This window comes from Leuciscus leuciscus, assembly GCF_965113295.1.
Source record: "Leuciscus leuciscus genome assembly, chromosome: 5".
Lineage (NCBI taxonomy): Eukaryota > Metazoa > Chordata > Actinopteri > Cypriniformes > Leuciscidae > Leuciscus > Leuciscus leuciscus.
The window spans coordinates 45,858,434-45,872,685 of NC_138729.1; the positions used below are offsets into that span (position 1 = coordinate 45,858,434).

General features: G+C 36.6%; 1 protein-coding gene across 4 annotated transcripts in view; it reads left to right on the plus strand.

Annotated features, from left to right (window-relative positions):
• nos1 (nitric oxide synthase 1 (neuronal)) overlaps positions 1-14,252 on the plus strand; it is a gene marked incomplete at its 3' end in the record, with an annotated part of 59,893 nt that overhangs the window by 29,619 nt on the left and 16,022 nt on the right. For all 4 annotated transcript variants that reach the window (XM_082170802.1, XM_082170803.1, XM_082170804.1 and 1 more), the window contains exons 9-19: positions 130-269; positions 1,849-2,023; positions 2,778-2,879; positions 4,653-4,847; positions 6,055-6,140; positions 7,177-7,321; positions 10,193-10,297; positions 10,567-10,625; positions 10,891-11,007; positions 12,377-12,551; positions 13,775-13,913. In XM_082170802.1, the coding sequence (XP_082026928.1) occupies positions 130-269; positions 1,849-2,023; positions 2,778-2,879; positions 4,653-4,847; positions 6,055-6,140; positions 7,177-7,321; positions 10,193-10,297; positions 10,567-10,625; positions 10,891-11,007; positions 12,377-12,551; positions 13,775-13,913 (1,438 nt within the window). The remainder of the gene's footprint in view (positions 1-129; positions 270-1,848; positions 2,024-2,777; positions 2,880-4,652; positions 4,848-6,054; positions 6,141-7,176; positions 7,322-10,192; positions 10,298-10,566; positions 10,626-10,890; positions 11,008-12,376; positions 12,552-13,774; positions 13,914-14,252) is intronic.

The window sequence follows — 14,252 nt, forward strand, 5'->3', positions numbered from 1 at the left end:
TCAGCTGGTGCAATATGGTCTACCCACCAAAGACCACAGTTAACAGTTTTAAACTTGGATTTGTCAAAAATTTGGACTCTGTTAGATGGTCCTATAGAAGTTCTATTCTTATTTGTTTTTGACTTGCAGATCTGTATACAGCAAGGATGGAAAGCTCCAAAAAGCCGGTTTGATGTTTTGCCCCTTCTTCTCCAAGCCAATGGGAATGATCCTGAGCTTTTTGAGATTCCTGATGATCTTGTACTTGAGGTTCCCATCTTACATCCAAAGTAAGAAGAACCAATCATATTGTAGTGTTTTTTGGGGGGGGGGTCGTGTAGGAACATTGTTGAATCACTTCAGTGCTTAAAATGCTTTGCACCTAGAATTTCCATGTACCCAAAATATGATAATGCGTCATATAGTACATACCAAAGGGAAATCACAAATCAGAGAGGCTGTAATGTGCAGAGCTTCAGGATGCATAGCAACAGAGACCTCAAGCTGGGAGAGTGCCTCTTATGCACGTACATTCAGGAACGTGGGCTAATTTGGCATAAAACTTGCCCTTTTTCCAGATCCTGCCTCAGTTTGATCGTTTAATGCTGTCAGTTTGACACTGATGTGGGTCAGAGATGGTCAGATACTTGGGTCCTGAGATACTTTGTATGACATAGGTCTAGATCTCATAAGTCATGCAGATGAAGTTAAACTTGTCATCAAACACTTAAAAATAAAAGTTATTTATTAGCATTTATGGTTCAATGAAGAACATTTAACATCCATGGAACCTTTTCATTGTGGAAAAAAGGTTCTTAATAGAATTTTCTTCACACTAAGAGAAAGATGGTTCTTTTAAGAACTGATCACTGAAAGGTTCTTCAGGGAATCAAAAAATGGTTTTAAGGCATTGCTGCAAAAAAAAGTGGATAAATGCAATTAAATTGAATGCAAATTATGAACAATATCAATAAAATAAGTAATTACAAGTCAGCTACATGTTCTAGTGACTAAGTAAAACAAAACATTCTCTTCTGGCCACTTGCGAATGTGAAATAAACCACTAGACTTTTCTAGCGCAAATTAAAATGACCATGTCAGCAACACATATTGTGATTAGGCCATTCTTTAGGAGTAAACCTTGAATTATGTGTTGAAGTTCGGTTAAAATATGCTTGTTTTATACCCGCAATGTTCCTGTGATTTAAAATGTGTGGGAGGTTTTTATATGCGAGCAATTTTGACATTATAAAGTCAAATGCACACAAATCAAACCTTCTGAGGAAATCTGAAGCACTGGTAGAAATACTACCATTACGAGACAGTTAGAACTTTTCAGCACTCAACGTTCGCATTGATACAATGCCCATTGTTGACAGTTTTCCCCAAAACGCTCAAAGGAATTGACCAGCCAAACAAACATATCTAAATGGAGGAGATGCATTTGCATATGGTTTAGTTTGCGGGAACATTGCTGGTATTATGCTGTGACAATAATGGACTCGATCACGGTAATATTTAACGCAATAATTGTGTGAATACTTCTGGGTAGATCAGCCATTCTGCTTTTATAACAGACAGGTGAAATTTGCCTTTTAGCACAACACCTGAGACACCTGCAGGTGCTGGTTTAGAGATAATGACAGTTTTGGCGGTGCTTACTATGTTTTTGCATTTGCTTACAGAGAAATTATGATAAACTCTAAGTGGTATACTCTCCAAGCTTAATGGTGTACATCTGCATATGCCAAGATATTCTGCTGACTGCATAATCTTATGCAAATAAACCCAAAGAACCTTTCGTTGCATGTAACTTTTCTCTCTGTGCTGGGTTTAATATTGTCCACCCTCCTTTCTGTGTCTGTCTAGGTTTGAATGGTTTAAGGAGCTGAATCTAAAGTGGTACGGCCTTCCTGCCGTGTCAAGCATGCTGTTAGAGGTCGGAGGACTGGAGTTCACCGCCTGCCCCTTCAGCGGCTGGTACATGGGGACCGAGATCGGTGTCAGAGACTTCTGCGACAGCTCTCGATACAACATACTTGAGGTACCCTAACCAGACAGCCATAAAGCACCTCTGCGCCACTGAGAATGTCTCAAAAAATCACACTTTCGAACCCAAACTGCATTACATTTGTTCATTAACATGCATATGAATTAGATATTGTACCCCAGCAGGAAATTAGGAAAGACATGTTTGTGTTTTATCATTCATTATAATGGATTAATTTAATTATATGGTATATTACACATTGTTTATCCTTTTTTGAATTGCTCTCTGTAATCTAAGCATATTTTAATTAACAAACATGCTGCTTTCATTCATTCATCAAGTTTTTATACTCATTCAGTTTTACAATCTCTCCTCCACATTTCCATTTGTATTATGAAATAAATTGAGACATTAAAAAGACAATGAGCCAGCCAATACCATACCAGCTGTTTACCACATCTAAAAATAAATACTCAAATATAATTCTAATCATATAAAAAAAAGAACATCTTTAATCATTCACTCAATTTCATGTTATTCCACACCTGAAAATCAATGATTTTATATTTGTCTCCAAAACTAATTAAAATAAATTTAAGAATCAGCCTTCAGATCAAAAGGTTTTTAAGATCATGAGAAATACAAGTGTGTCCAAAGTTTTGACTGGAAGTCTTGCTGGTCGTGCCAGATCTTCCAGATCTATAGAGGCAGATCACGAGTGGCAGTTCTATTAACCTCGGTTCAGATCCAGAGAGAATACAGTATGAATAGTCTCCCTGTACAGTATGATTAATTCCCTCCATTTCAGGAAGTAGCTACAATGATGGGGCTGGACACGAGGAAGACTTCATCCCTGTGGAAGGACCAGGCACTGGTGGAGATCAACATCGCAGTCCTTTATAGCTTCCAGGTAGGATGAACACACATGGATGGATGAATCTCATGAAAACATGTCAGAATCATATTTAAAATCCTAAAGAAAATACAGCCTATTTTAGGATCATTTAGAGTTTGGACAATGTGACTTTCTTGATGTACTAAAACAACTAAATCTGAAACTGAAATAAAAAATGAATAAAAATTAAATGGACACCTTTTAAAAAAAAACAATAAAAAAGGTCAAAAATACACAACAAAATTACTATGAAAAATTAAAATAGAAAAATAAAAAATATGAATATAACTAGTATCTCAATATTTCAATGATACTAAATTAACACACACACACACATACATATACACCTATACATATATATCTACAGTATATAGTTTAAAAAATAAATAAAATCAGTATGATTTAAAAGCAGTGCAGGAAATACTACCGCAATTTAAATGTTTTACTTTGTAAAAACATGTCATCTATATAAAACGTCACAACGTTAAAAAAAGCCCCTAAAAATAGACTTCATCGTCTTTATACAAAATATCATTTCTAATTTTTTTTTTTTCTTTTGATTTTGTTGTCAAACCCAACCCAGACATGTTTTTGACAGGCTGTGTGAGGTTCACCCACATATAATCTTACACTCATTCTTATTTTCAGTCACGTTTACTTATATTTGCCAGTATCACATTTTTTCAGTCTATCTCTTTACACAGCTTCCCCAAGAGGCTAAAAGCAAATCCCTGCGTTCGCATTTATACAGCATTCATAGAGACTTGTGCGAGCAGACAAAACATTAACCGGCTTTCACAAATCAAAAGGCAGAATCCCTTCTGTTCTATTTATTGGAGTTAAGCACCTTGGACATTTAACTGAAAGCTCCTGTGACTGAAGGAGCATGTTTATTGGTATTTATTACACCCCCCCTGCAGTTTGTTTACCCACAAGTCCTTATTCCTTGCTAAAAAGGCTTTTACTGTACGGTTTCTACACTGATAAACTAATTAGACGTTAGTAAGTAGCCGTGTTCGGTTTCTTATCTTTCATAATTGCGGATGGAGTCAAAACAATGACAGATAACAATTAAATCTACTTGGAAAACTAGAATTGCTGCCGTACAAGCCAATCTGAGGATTTAATAGCAGGTTGTATTGACTTGCGTCAACATGCTGCATTAAGCATTACAAGCTATCTAAAACGCATTTGAAAATAACCATGTCCACGAATGCACAAAATTATGGGCATTATTACTGTTCGTACTGCATCATTTTTGGATTGGGCGATATTACAGACATTTCCTTTGTCAAGCATTGGCAATTTATTGCATTTTACTTCATGATTCTATTACTGAACATCTGATAATTGTATATTATAGTAAAAGACAAAATACTTTTAAAAACAGGTACTTTAGAATACAAAGTAAACCCAAAAACTAACATGTGCCTCTTTTATTTTTCATTTAAGAATCAGTTTTTACATTGTTGGTCAGCATTATGTTGTGTTTTTGCATGAGATTAGATTACCAGCTTAAACAGAATATCATACTGGTTGATTCAAGCCAAGTCACCTTTATTTACATAGCACTTTATACAATACAGATTGTTTCAAAGCAGCGTTGCATTGATAGACATGAAAGTAATGATCAATAATACGAACAAGAGTTCAATTCTGCTGTAAAGCAGCTCTAAAAAGACAACAGTGCCATTATTCAGCTGAAGTCAATCTTAGTTTTAGCCTTTTCAGAGCAGTTTTTTTTCCCCCAGCCAGGATGTAAGCAGCCTCACTTTTTTCCTTTTATAGGTGTCAAAGGTTACCATAGTAGACCATCACTCAGCCACTGAGTCCTTCATGAAGCACATGGAGAATGAGTACAGAGTGAGGGGAGGCTGCCCGGGTGACTGGGTTTGGATAGTGCCACCCATGTCAGGCAGCATTACACCTGTTTTCCATCAGGAAATGCTCAACTATCGCCTAACGCCTTCCTTTGAGTACCAGGTAAGTCTTTTGTCCAGTTGAAGTTGAATTCATAGCAATATTTTGATTGATTGTTTGTAAAATCATACATAACATAAGCATTAAATTGCCCCCTATTTCAGATATTACCTTTCATGTAGTGAGTAAGATAGATATTTGTGAATGTAAAATGTCTGCAAAAGAAAGAACCGATTCCGAACTCTCTGATACGAGTCATCAGTAATTCTAGTCTTACTTCTTGCTCGAACCTGCATAGGTTTGTAACATATTTGCGTAATGTCAGCCTATGGTTTTCATTGGCTGCCTGTGAACAACGTCTACTTTGACCCTCAAACACTGTAGTTGTAGCTGAGGCCTGGAAGAGTTAGCTTTGTGTTGTCGACATGTCAGGAAGACGCTGACTCGGGCTCGAATTGATACGGTAAAACCGACGTTTAAATCAAAAGTGTATGATTCTTACACATTCTGTTCATCAAGATAATCTTCACAAATGAACAACTTTTATGAATTTTGAAGCCTAAATGCAATCGGCAGATGTAAAAAGCTAATCTTATGCTATAAAGAAACTACACTACTGTCACATGACTTCAACGCCACCACCACTAACCTTCTGACAGATCATTCAATCTTTGTTTAAAATTGACATCTTGGAAAGTTTGAGTTAGAATAGTTTGCGAGACTGTGAGTATAAACACAATAAGGCTGTAATAGTGGACTAGTGAGTCGATGAGTTTACCTGTTCGGCGTGATGATGTTTAATGTCTCGCCAACCTCTGTCCCATTTAGCCACTTGTTTCCAAGATACATGAAAGCTTAAAAAAAACATGAGTGGGGTATTACTGATGTATTTTATGTCGTGGAATAGATGTGAAAATATCTTGAGTTTGTGTGAACCACAGACCTTATTCAGCCATTTAACCAAAAACCCATTAAAAATAACCCATTGATGATTGAAACCAGACATTGAAAAATAGGAACTTGTTTCCGGGTTTTATGATTCTTTTCTTGTATTGCAATCACTTGGTCACAATTAGCCTGTTGTACTCATAATTGAAAAGAGCTCTGCTTCTCTCTCTCTGTCTGTCTGTCTCTCTCTCTCTCTCTCTCTCTCCATCTCTCCATCTCTCTCTCTCTCTCTCCATCTCTCTCTCTCTCTCTGTCTCTCTGTCTCTCTCTCTCTCTCTCTCTCTCTCTCTCTCTCTCTGTGTCTCTGTCTCTCTCTGTCCAGTCTGACCCATGGAACACTCACGTGTGGAAAGGAGTGAATGGAACACCCACAAAGAAAAGAACGATTGGATTCAAGAAACTTGCCAAGTGAGTGGGTGAAGAGCTCAAGACCTACGCACAGTTTGTTTTTGTCTTGAGCGCAAAGTGTATGTTGAGTTAAACCCGTATGATGCTTCCTAGGTCGGCCATCTGCAGCTCTCCAAACCTTTGCCAACCTTTTGTTGTATGTTTTACCCATGGCTTGTGAACGTCAGCAAGTGTTTGTGTTAATGGCTTTTTAAGAGTGCTTTCCAGTGTATTTTCCTCACAATAATGCTGGAATGGCTCAGAATTGTGTGAGTTTAACTCACTGAATCAACCTCAGGTGTAATCAGGTTTCCTTCAGCGTCTCTTTAACGTTCAGCCTTGTGCTATTACAGTAATTGCCCGCAGGATATAAGTAGCTACGTTTATGTGATTGTGTGGTCTCGGAAATGAGGGGAAAGGGTCTGTCAGTGTGTTAAACTCTCGCTAAGAGATAATATTCAGGAATTGCGGTGCACATTGTCACAATTCATCCTTGCTGACATTATAACCCATAACCCAGGAAAAAGACACGGAATATTCAGGAATATTATCGATTTGACTACACTGACACTATCGAATGAGAACAAAACTAACTCTAACCCTAACTGAATTGAGCTTGAGGATGACACTATTGCCTTATGTAGAGCTGATCATTTTTCATAATTGATGAATTTTGCAAAACGGACACTGTTTACAACTGAATTGAAGCAACATTGAACTTACTCAAGCTGAATAACGACGCTATTGTCTTCTGTAGAGCTGCTTACAGCTGAAATGAACTTGTTTCATAATTAATTAACTTTACAAAATTATTGAACTGAATTGAATCACCCCTTTTTTGAGTTGAATAATGACACTATTGTCTTTTTAGAACTGGTTTACATCAGAATTTGAATTTCTCATATCTGATTAAGTTTGCATCATTGATTCTGTTATTTTCTTGTTTACTACTGTGAAGCTGCTTTGAAATAATCTATATTGCATAAAGTGCTATACACAGCAATGACATATTGGTATTGACATATCTGCGACTGACATGTTTGTGTGTGACTTGCAGGGCTGTGAAATTCTCCGCCAAGCTCATGGGGCAGGCCATGGCCAAGAGAGTCAAAGCCACCATCTTGTTCGCCACAGAAACCGGGAAATCGCAGGACTATGCAAAAACGCTCTGTGAGATTTTCAAGCACGCGTTTGATGCCAAGGTAAGAATGACGGGCTTATTGAACCGCACATAATAGATTGATGTCTGTGCGTGATTCTTAAAACCCTTCCCATTCATTTTTTTATTATTTATTTATTTATTTATATAGCGCCTTTAAAGCAGCACTCAGTAGCTTCGGGACTTCTTCGCTGTATTCTCGCTTTTTGCTCGCAGGTTTCTCTCTAGAGCTCCCCCCACAGCTTCGGAATAGATATTTGACAACACTGTTGTAAAAACTCGTTGGGGATTCTCAGACACCAGAGGCTATAGATCAACGACATCAAAGCAGATGGGACGTTCTTTAAAACGTCTTCTTCATTCGGGTTCGGACAGCGTGAGGGAGCGCAATAATGACAGCATTTTAGCAGATTTCTTTTGGCCGTAAAGCAATTGTTTACATCGCGAGACCTGATATCACGCGAGACTTCCTGACGCAGCGGCCGGCGGCCCGCCGGCTCAAAGTTGCAAGTGCGTATTTTCCGCTCACGGGCACCAGGGGGGTGCGAAACGACCACCATTCAACCCGAAATAAGTAATATAACCATTCCAATGACTCCGAAGCTGTTCAGTTAAGGTAAAAAAAGTTACTTAGTTCACCTTTAACCAAGGCGCTGAACAATTTTTAAACTAAGCGGTACATTGAAAAGAAAAGGCTGAAGGAAGAAGGTACGTTTAATGGGGAAGGGTGAGTAAGTATGAAGGTGCTACAGTGAGAACAGAGGCTATGGCAGGGTTGGGCAAGCAAGCAGAGTCCTGACCGGGAGTTAGGGGCTAGGATGGCCTAGGGTGAAAAGATGAGTTTTAAGGGAGGAGCGAAAACTGCGTAGTGTAGGGGACTGTTTTATATGGAGTGGGAGTTTATTCCAATGAAAGGGAGCCAGGAGGCTCATCCAAGATCAATGCCTCCAGTGGATTTGCACGTAAACATTGATGTAAACAAAATGACAAAGAATATTGACACAAGACATATATATCTGCATATCCCCTTAGTTTCACAACCAAAATCTCTCTTCTGATTCGAGGCTACAGATTGCAGAGTGAGAGAGCCATTTTCACACCAAAGCGTGCTATGCGAGAGCTTACGCAAATGTCTTTTGCTCACAATTTCTTTTGCTCCAGTGCCATAAAACGTCAAGAATCATTGCACCCAGGCACTGATCTGTAGGTAAAGTTAAGATCACGTTACACTCCAAGCTATGTGACATCTAAAACAAGCGTATTGAGTCCAAGTGTTTAGCCTTGGGATAGCATTTAAATGCAAAGTTATTTTTATAATCTAGCAGAATAATCAATCTTGTTCATGTGCGCTTGTTATTACGTGATTTACATGCAGATGACGCAGACGTACGGCTTCTCTCTCTTTCTGCATGTCCTGAAGGCGTTTGCCCTGCCACACGCACTGATGCGTCGACTCTGTTAATTGTATCATGGCGCATTAGCTGCTCGTTAGGCTCCGTACGAACTGTTCATTACCGCTACACCCCTTTTGGCGGTACGTCAGGATCAAGAGATAACGTGCCTCCCATTCTTGATGCACATTGTGTGATTTTTCACACTCGAAAACTTTGCCTAAAATCTCTCCGAACGCTGATCTAATAGCCAAACTTTTGCTCCTGGCTTACAAATGAGACAGAAAAACCAATCACATCAAAATGGTCATGTCTAGTGGAGGAAGCATTATGCATGTTCTCACAAACAGTACTAGTAACAAGATTACATGATTGCTGACAACCCTGACTCTCCCCAATATAACTTCAGTAGCACTTTTTAATTGTTAGCTCATGTTAAATAATGCAGTTAAATACAAAAGTGTGACCTTTGTAAAGTGTTACTGTAATGTCTTCTCTCCTCTCTCTTATGTCTGTAATGAAAAGTAGCATAAAACACAACAATAGTACTAATACAACTATTTAGATGGATGATGTTTACTGAGGTCATGATATCATGTACATTACCAGTCAAAAGTTTTGGATCGGTAAGATTTGTAATGTTTTTAAAATAAGTCTCTTCTGCTCACCAAGGCTGTATATATTTGATAAAAAAATAAAATAAAATAAAATATTGTGAAATATTATTCCAATGTAAAACATTGCTATTTTCTATGTGAATATATAGTAAAGTGTAATTTATTCCTGTGATCAAAGCTGAATTTTCAGCATCATTACTCCAGTCTTCAGTGTCACATGATCCTTCAGAAATCATTCTAATATGCTGATTTGCTGCTCAAGAAACATTTCTCATTATTATCAATGTTGAAAACAGTTATTTACATTTTTATTTAGGATTCTTTGATGAATAGAAAGCTTTTGTAACATTAAACACTACCGTTCAAAAGTTTGGGGTCAGTAAGAATTTTTATTTTATTTTTTTGTGGGAAAAAAATAAATCAATACTTCATCAAGGATGAATTAAATTGATCAAAAGTGACAGTAAAGACGTTTATAATGTTACAAAAGATTAGATTTCAAATAAATACTGTTCTTTTGAACTTTCTATTCATCAGAGAATCCTGCATTTAAAAAAATAAATAATTCAGCATTGATACTAATAATGATTTTTTTTTTTGAGCAGCAAATTTGATTTCTGAAGGATCATGTGACACTGAAGACTGGAGTAATGATGCTGAAAATTCAGCTTTGATCACAGGAATAAATTACATTTGAAATGATATTAAAATAGAAAACAGTTATTTTAAATTGTCATTATATTTAACAATAATACTGTGTTTTGTATTTATAATCAATTAAATGCAGCCTTGGTGAGCAGAAGAGACTTCTTTAAAAAAACATAAAAAATCCAAAACTTTTGACTGGTAGTGTACATATAGCAGCATTGTGTGATGTGTATAATGCGGTATTATATGATCCTGTAGGTGACGTCCATGGATGAATATGACACAGTCGACTTGGAACACGAGACTCTTGTGTTAGTGGTGACAAGCACGTTCGGCAATGGAGACCCTCCTGAAAATGGAGAGGTGAGTTATTAAAGCACAAGTTTGCTTTAATGCGCTAGTGTTTCACTGAGCACATCAATCATTTTCTTCTGCTTTCAATCAAATTGTCAACACTTCACAACACAACAGAATGTGCTCATCATGATGATAAAGGACTTCACACATACACTGTACAATGGAGAACCTGTAGTATGCTGGCAGGTCCTGGTTGAATTTGTGATTGTGAACATGCGTGGGAAGGGCCAGTAACTTCTCTCCTGTTTCTCTTTCTCCCCTTTTCCGCGCTACAGAAATTTGGTGCGGCTCTGATGGAGATGAGACACCCCACCACCAGCGTAGAGGACAGAAAGTGAGTGTGTGTTTGTGTGCGAGTGGAGACGCAAGCGAGTGATTTTCTTCTCATCCTCCCACCAATCTGCTTTCCCATAATTAATATTTTTTCAGTGTTTCAGTTCACACACCTACACAAAGTCTAACATATATGCACCAGACATACACATTTACACATTATATGCATTTCTTCTCTATACAATCAAACCATTCACATAAATGCTCAAAGAAATCTCTCTCTCTCTCTCTCTCTCTCTCTCTCTCTCTCTCTCTCTCTCTCTCAGGACGTACAAAGTGCGTTTTAACAGCGTTTCTTCATATTCTGATACCCGCAAATCCTCAAGCGACGAACCTGAAACCAAAGCCAACTTTGAGAGCACTGGACCACTTGCTAATGTCAGGTACTGTGGTGCCTGTATGTGTATGTATGTGAATTTGTGTAGATTTGATGTGTATACTTTGGAAAAACATTTAGGCCTGGTTTCATAGACAGGGCTTAGATTAAGCCAGGATTAGGCCTTAGTTAAATTACGACATTTACTTAAAGGTATAACGGAGGATTTTTTACTTCCGGGTGGATCACCTATACTATTGGTCCTCCTAATTGTCAATCATTCTGGTGAATCAATCAAACTTATTCAAAAAGTGGAGAGGGCGGGTCTTATCTAAAATTCGGAAAGATCCTCCACTATACCTTTAAATGCTTATAGCTTTTATAAATGTGCCTTAAAAAAAAAAAAACATTTCTGCTTTGCATCTTGAGACAAAACAATTGCACTGACATATTTTAAGATCTGTTTAGGCTTTTTAGGATGTTAGATGAATTATGCAATGCAATGAAAAAAATATTTTTGCATTGAAAAGCCCAATTAAACATTATTACATTCTCATTACTGAAATGTAAAAAACAATTCTATATTTTTAAATTGTATTTAAGTATTTATTGATTACGAGAATTTTTATTGTACTTTTATTCTTTCATTGATAACTCAAAAAAATGTATAATTTACACAAATTATTACGTTATTAAGGGAAAATATTGCAGAGCAAAAATTCAGAAACTTCATTGTTTTTTTTAATGCAAAACATTATTTTATTTTATTTTATTTTTTATTTTTTTGCATTGTGGTATATTTATCTAACGCATAATATCTAACATATATATCCCCCCCCCAAAAAATTTTTTATAATATATATACACACATATATAATAAATAAATATATATATATATATATATATATATACACACAATAAATCGTTTTCATATATTTTTTAATATATATAATTATTATTATTTATTTTTTTGCCTATATATATATATATCTCCAACTTTGTGGTGACATTGTCCTATTATGTACGTGTGTGCGTTTCTTCTGGTGTCTGTCACTTAATTTAAATTCATCAGTTTCTTCAAAACTAAAATACAAAAAGCATAAAAGAAATTTAGTTTTGAAAAGAAATTCCATCCTAAAGCAATCAAAAGAAATTTCACACTTTTTACTTGTCTTTGCATGTGTGTGCACATGCTTGCGTAACATAACATCCACTCTAGCCTTGAATTTTCATAGTTTCAGGATCAAAGCTCACAGCCTTTGGCCTGATGTCCACAACCATCCCACTCTTATAATACACTTGGTTTTGTATATATGGCGTATCTTTTTGTGTGTGTGTGTGTGTGTGTGTGTGTGTGTGTGTGTGTGTGTGTGTTATTGTTGTTGTTTGTGTTCTTGTGCTTCAAGTGTTTTCAACACTCCGTTTCTCCCATACAGATTCTCTGTGTTTGGCCTTGGCTCTCGGGCATACCCACACTTCTGTGCGTTTGCCCACGCAGTGGACACGCTGTTCGAAGAGCTTGGTGGGGAAAGAATTATGCGCATGGGAGAGGGAGACGAACTCTGCGGCCAAGAGGAATCCTTCAGAACATGGGCCAAGAAGGTCTTCAAGGTATTGCCCTAAGCAACTGTGGGCTGCAGTCACCACCTGAAATGTATCGTTTGTTTTTGTTTATCATTGCTTTTGACAAAAAAATGAACTACACTGAAGAATGTGATACATTTGCAGTTGTTAAATAATTACTTACAACAGCTTTGTGTGAGGAACAACCCAAAATGTATGACATTCTGCACAAGTAGTATAGACTACTTTTATGGGGCTTTTTTGGGGCTTAACAATCAATGATTGTTTATTTGAAGAAGAAAAATAAAAGAATAATTTTCAGTATACATTTTTGTAACAAAAGTAAATAATGGCAAAAATGTTGGGGCCAGTTATTCTTTCAAAGGTCTATTTAGTTGTCCGGTTGATTCAGTCATATACATTTTTTACTTAACCATATAAAAAGGCTACTGTATCATATTTAATACGCACATTTCTAAGGCCTCTAAATGATTAACATGATCACCTTTTATTAAAAACCTGTTTACTTGCATACCTTCTGCCCTCTGATTGATAGATACTTTTTAAAGTCAAGTCAAGTCACCTTCATTTCTATAGCGCTTTATACAATACAGATTGTTTCAAAGCAACTTTACAGTGATAAACAGGAAAATTATGCATTTCGCCTGTTGTTCAGCTGAAGTTGATTCAGTTCTGTTGTAAAGATCATCAATTATTAGTTCTTTTCATCTATTAAGCAGTTCTGCAAAAATAAAAGCTCAGTTCATACAACAGCTTTAGTACATTTAGATCAATAATATTGTTGAATATTAAGTTTTAGAATGAACTTTTAGTTAGTCCACAACTGTACTAAATTGAATATTTTTGCTTGGTTTGGGCTTCTGAATAAAATTGAGGTGTTTTTTCCCTTGAAAGTGATCTCCATATTCTCCTATATCATACTATATGAACCATAAATAAAATTATGCATTAAATATGACGCTCCACAAAAAACACACATGCAAACTTTGTTTTATAGAACTTGAAATGGACCTTTTCCATTTTTTCTTATTTTTTTCTTATTTTTGTCAGGCTTTACAGGGTTAAATAAAAACCATTTAATTTTTAGATTTTGTTTTTTATATTATTATTATTTTGACATTTTTAAGCCTAAAAAAAGATTTACAGTGTATATTTCTTGCACTGCACTTGTACATATGGTTTAGCTCATGATACATCATAAAAAGTTGCCAAGAATTAGTTTTGATCCTTTTTAATCCTTTTTGTCCCAGGCGGCATGTGACGTTTTCTGTGTCGGCGACGATGTTAATATCGAGAAAGCGAACGATTCATTGAATTGCAACGATCGCAGCTGGAAGAAAAGCAAGTTCCGGATGACATACACGGTGGAGGCACCGACACTAACGCAAGGTACGTTGCTGCTCTGGTACCTTCCATTTATTAAGGGATGACTCATTTCAGAAAGCCAATAAGCTTTTATCAAATTAAATGATACTTAAAGTCTTCCCCTGTGAATGGCAAAGCTCTTTTTATTTGCCTCAAAATTTATGACGCATGCCAACTGACTCTTGAAGGAACTGCCATTTTAGTGGCTCATTAGCTTGATACGGATTATCTCAGCGCCGTGTTAGCATTACCCAGAGGATTGTAAACACTTCCTTATTCAATTGCTGAAAGTGTAAACAATGCATTTAAGGCTTCCATCTGATTTCCTATTGCATCTAAAGTCCTCTAAATGATCTTTAAATG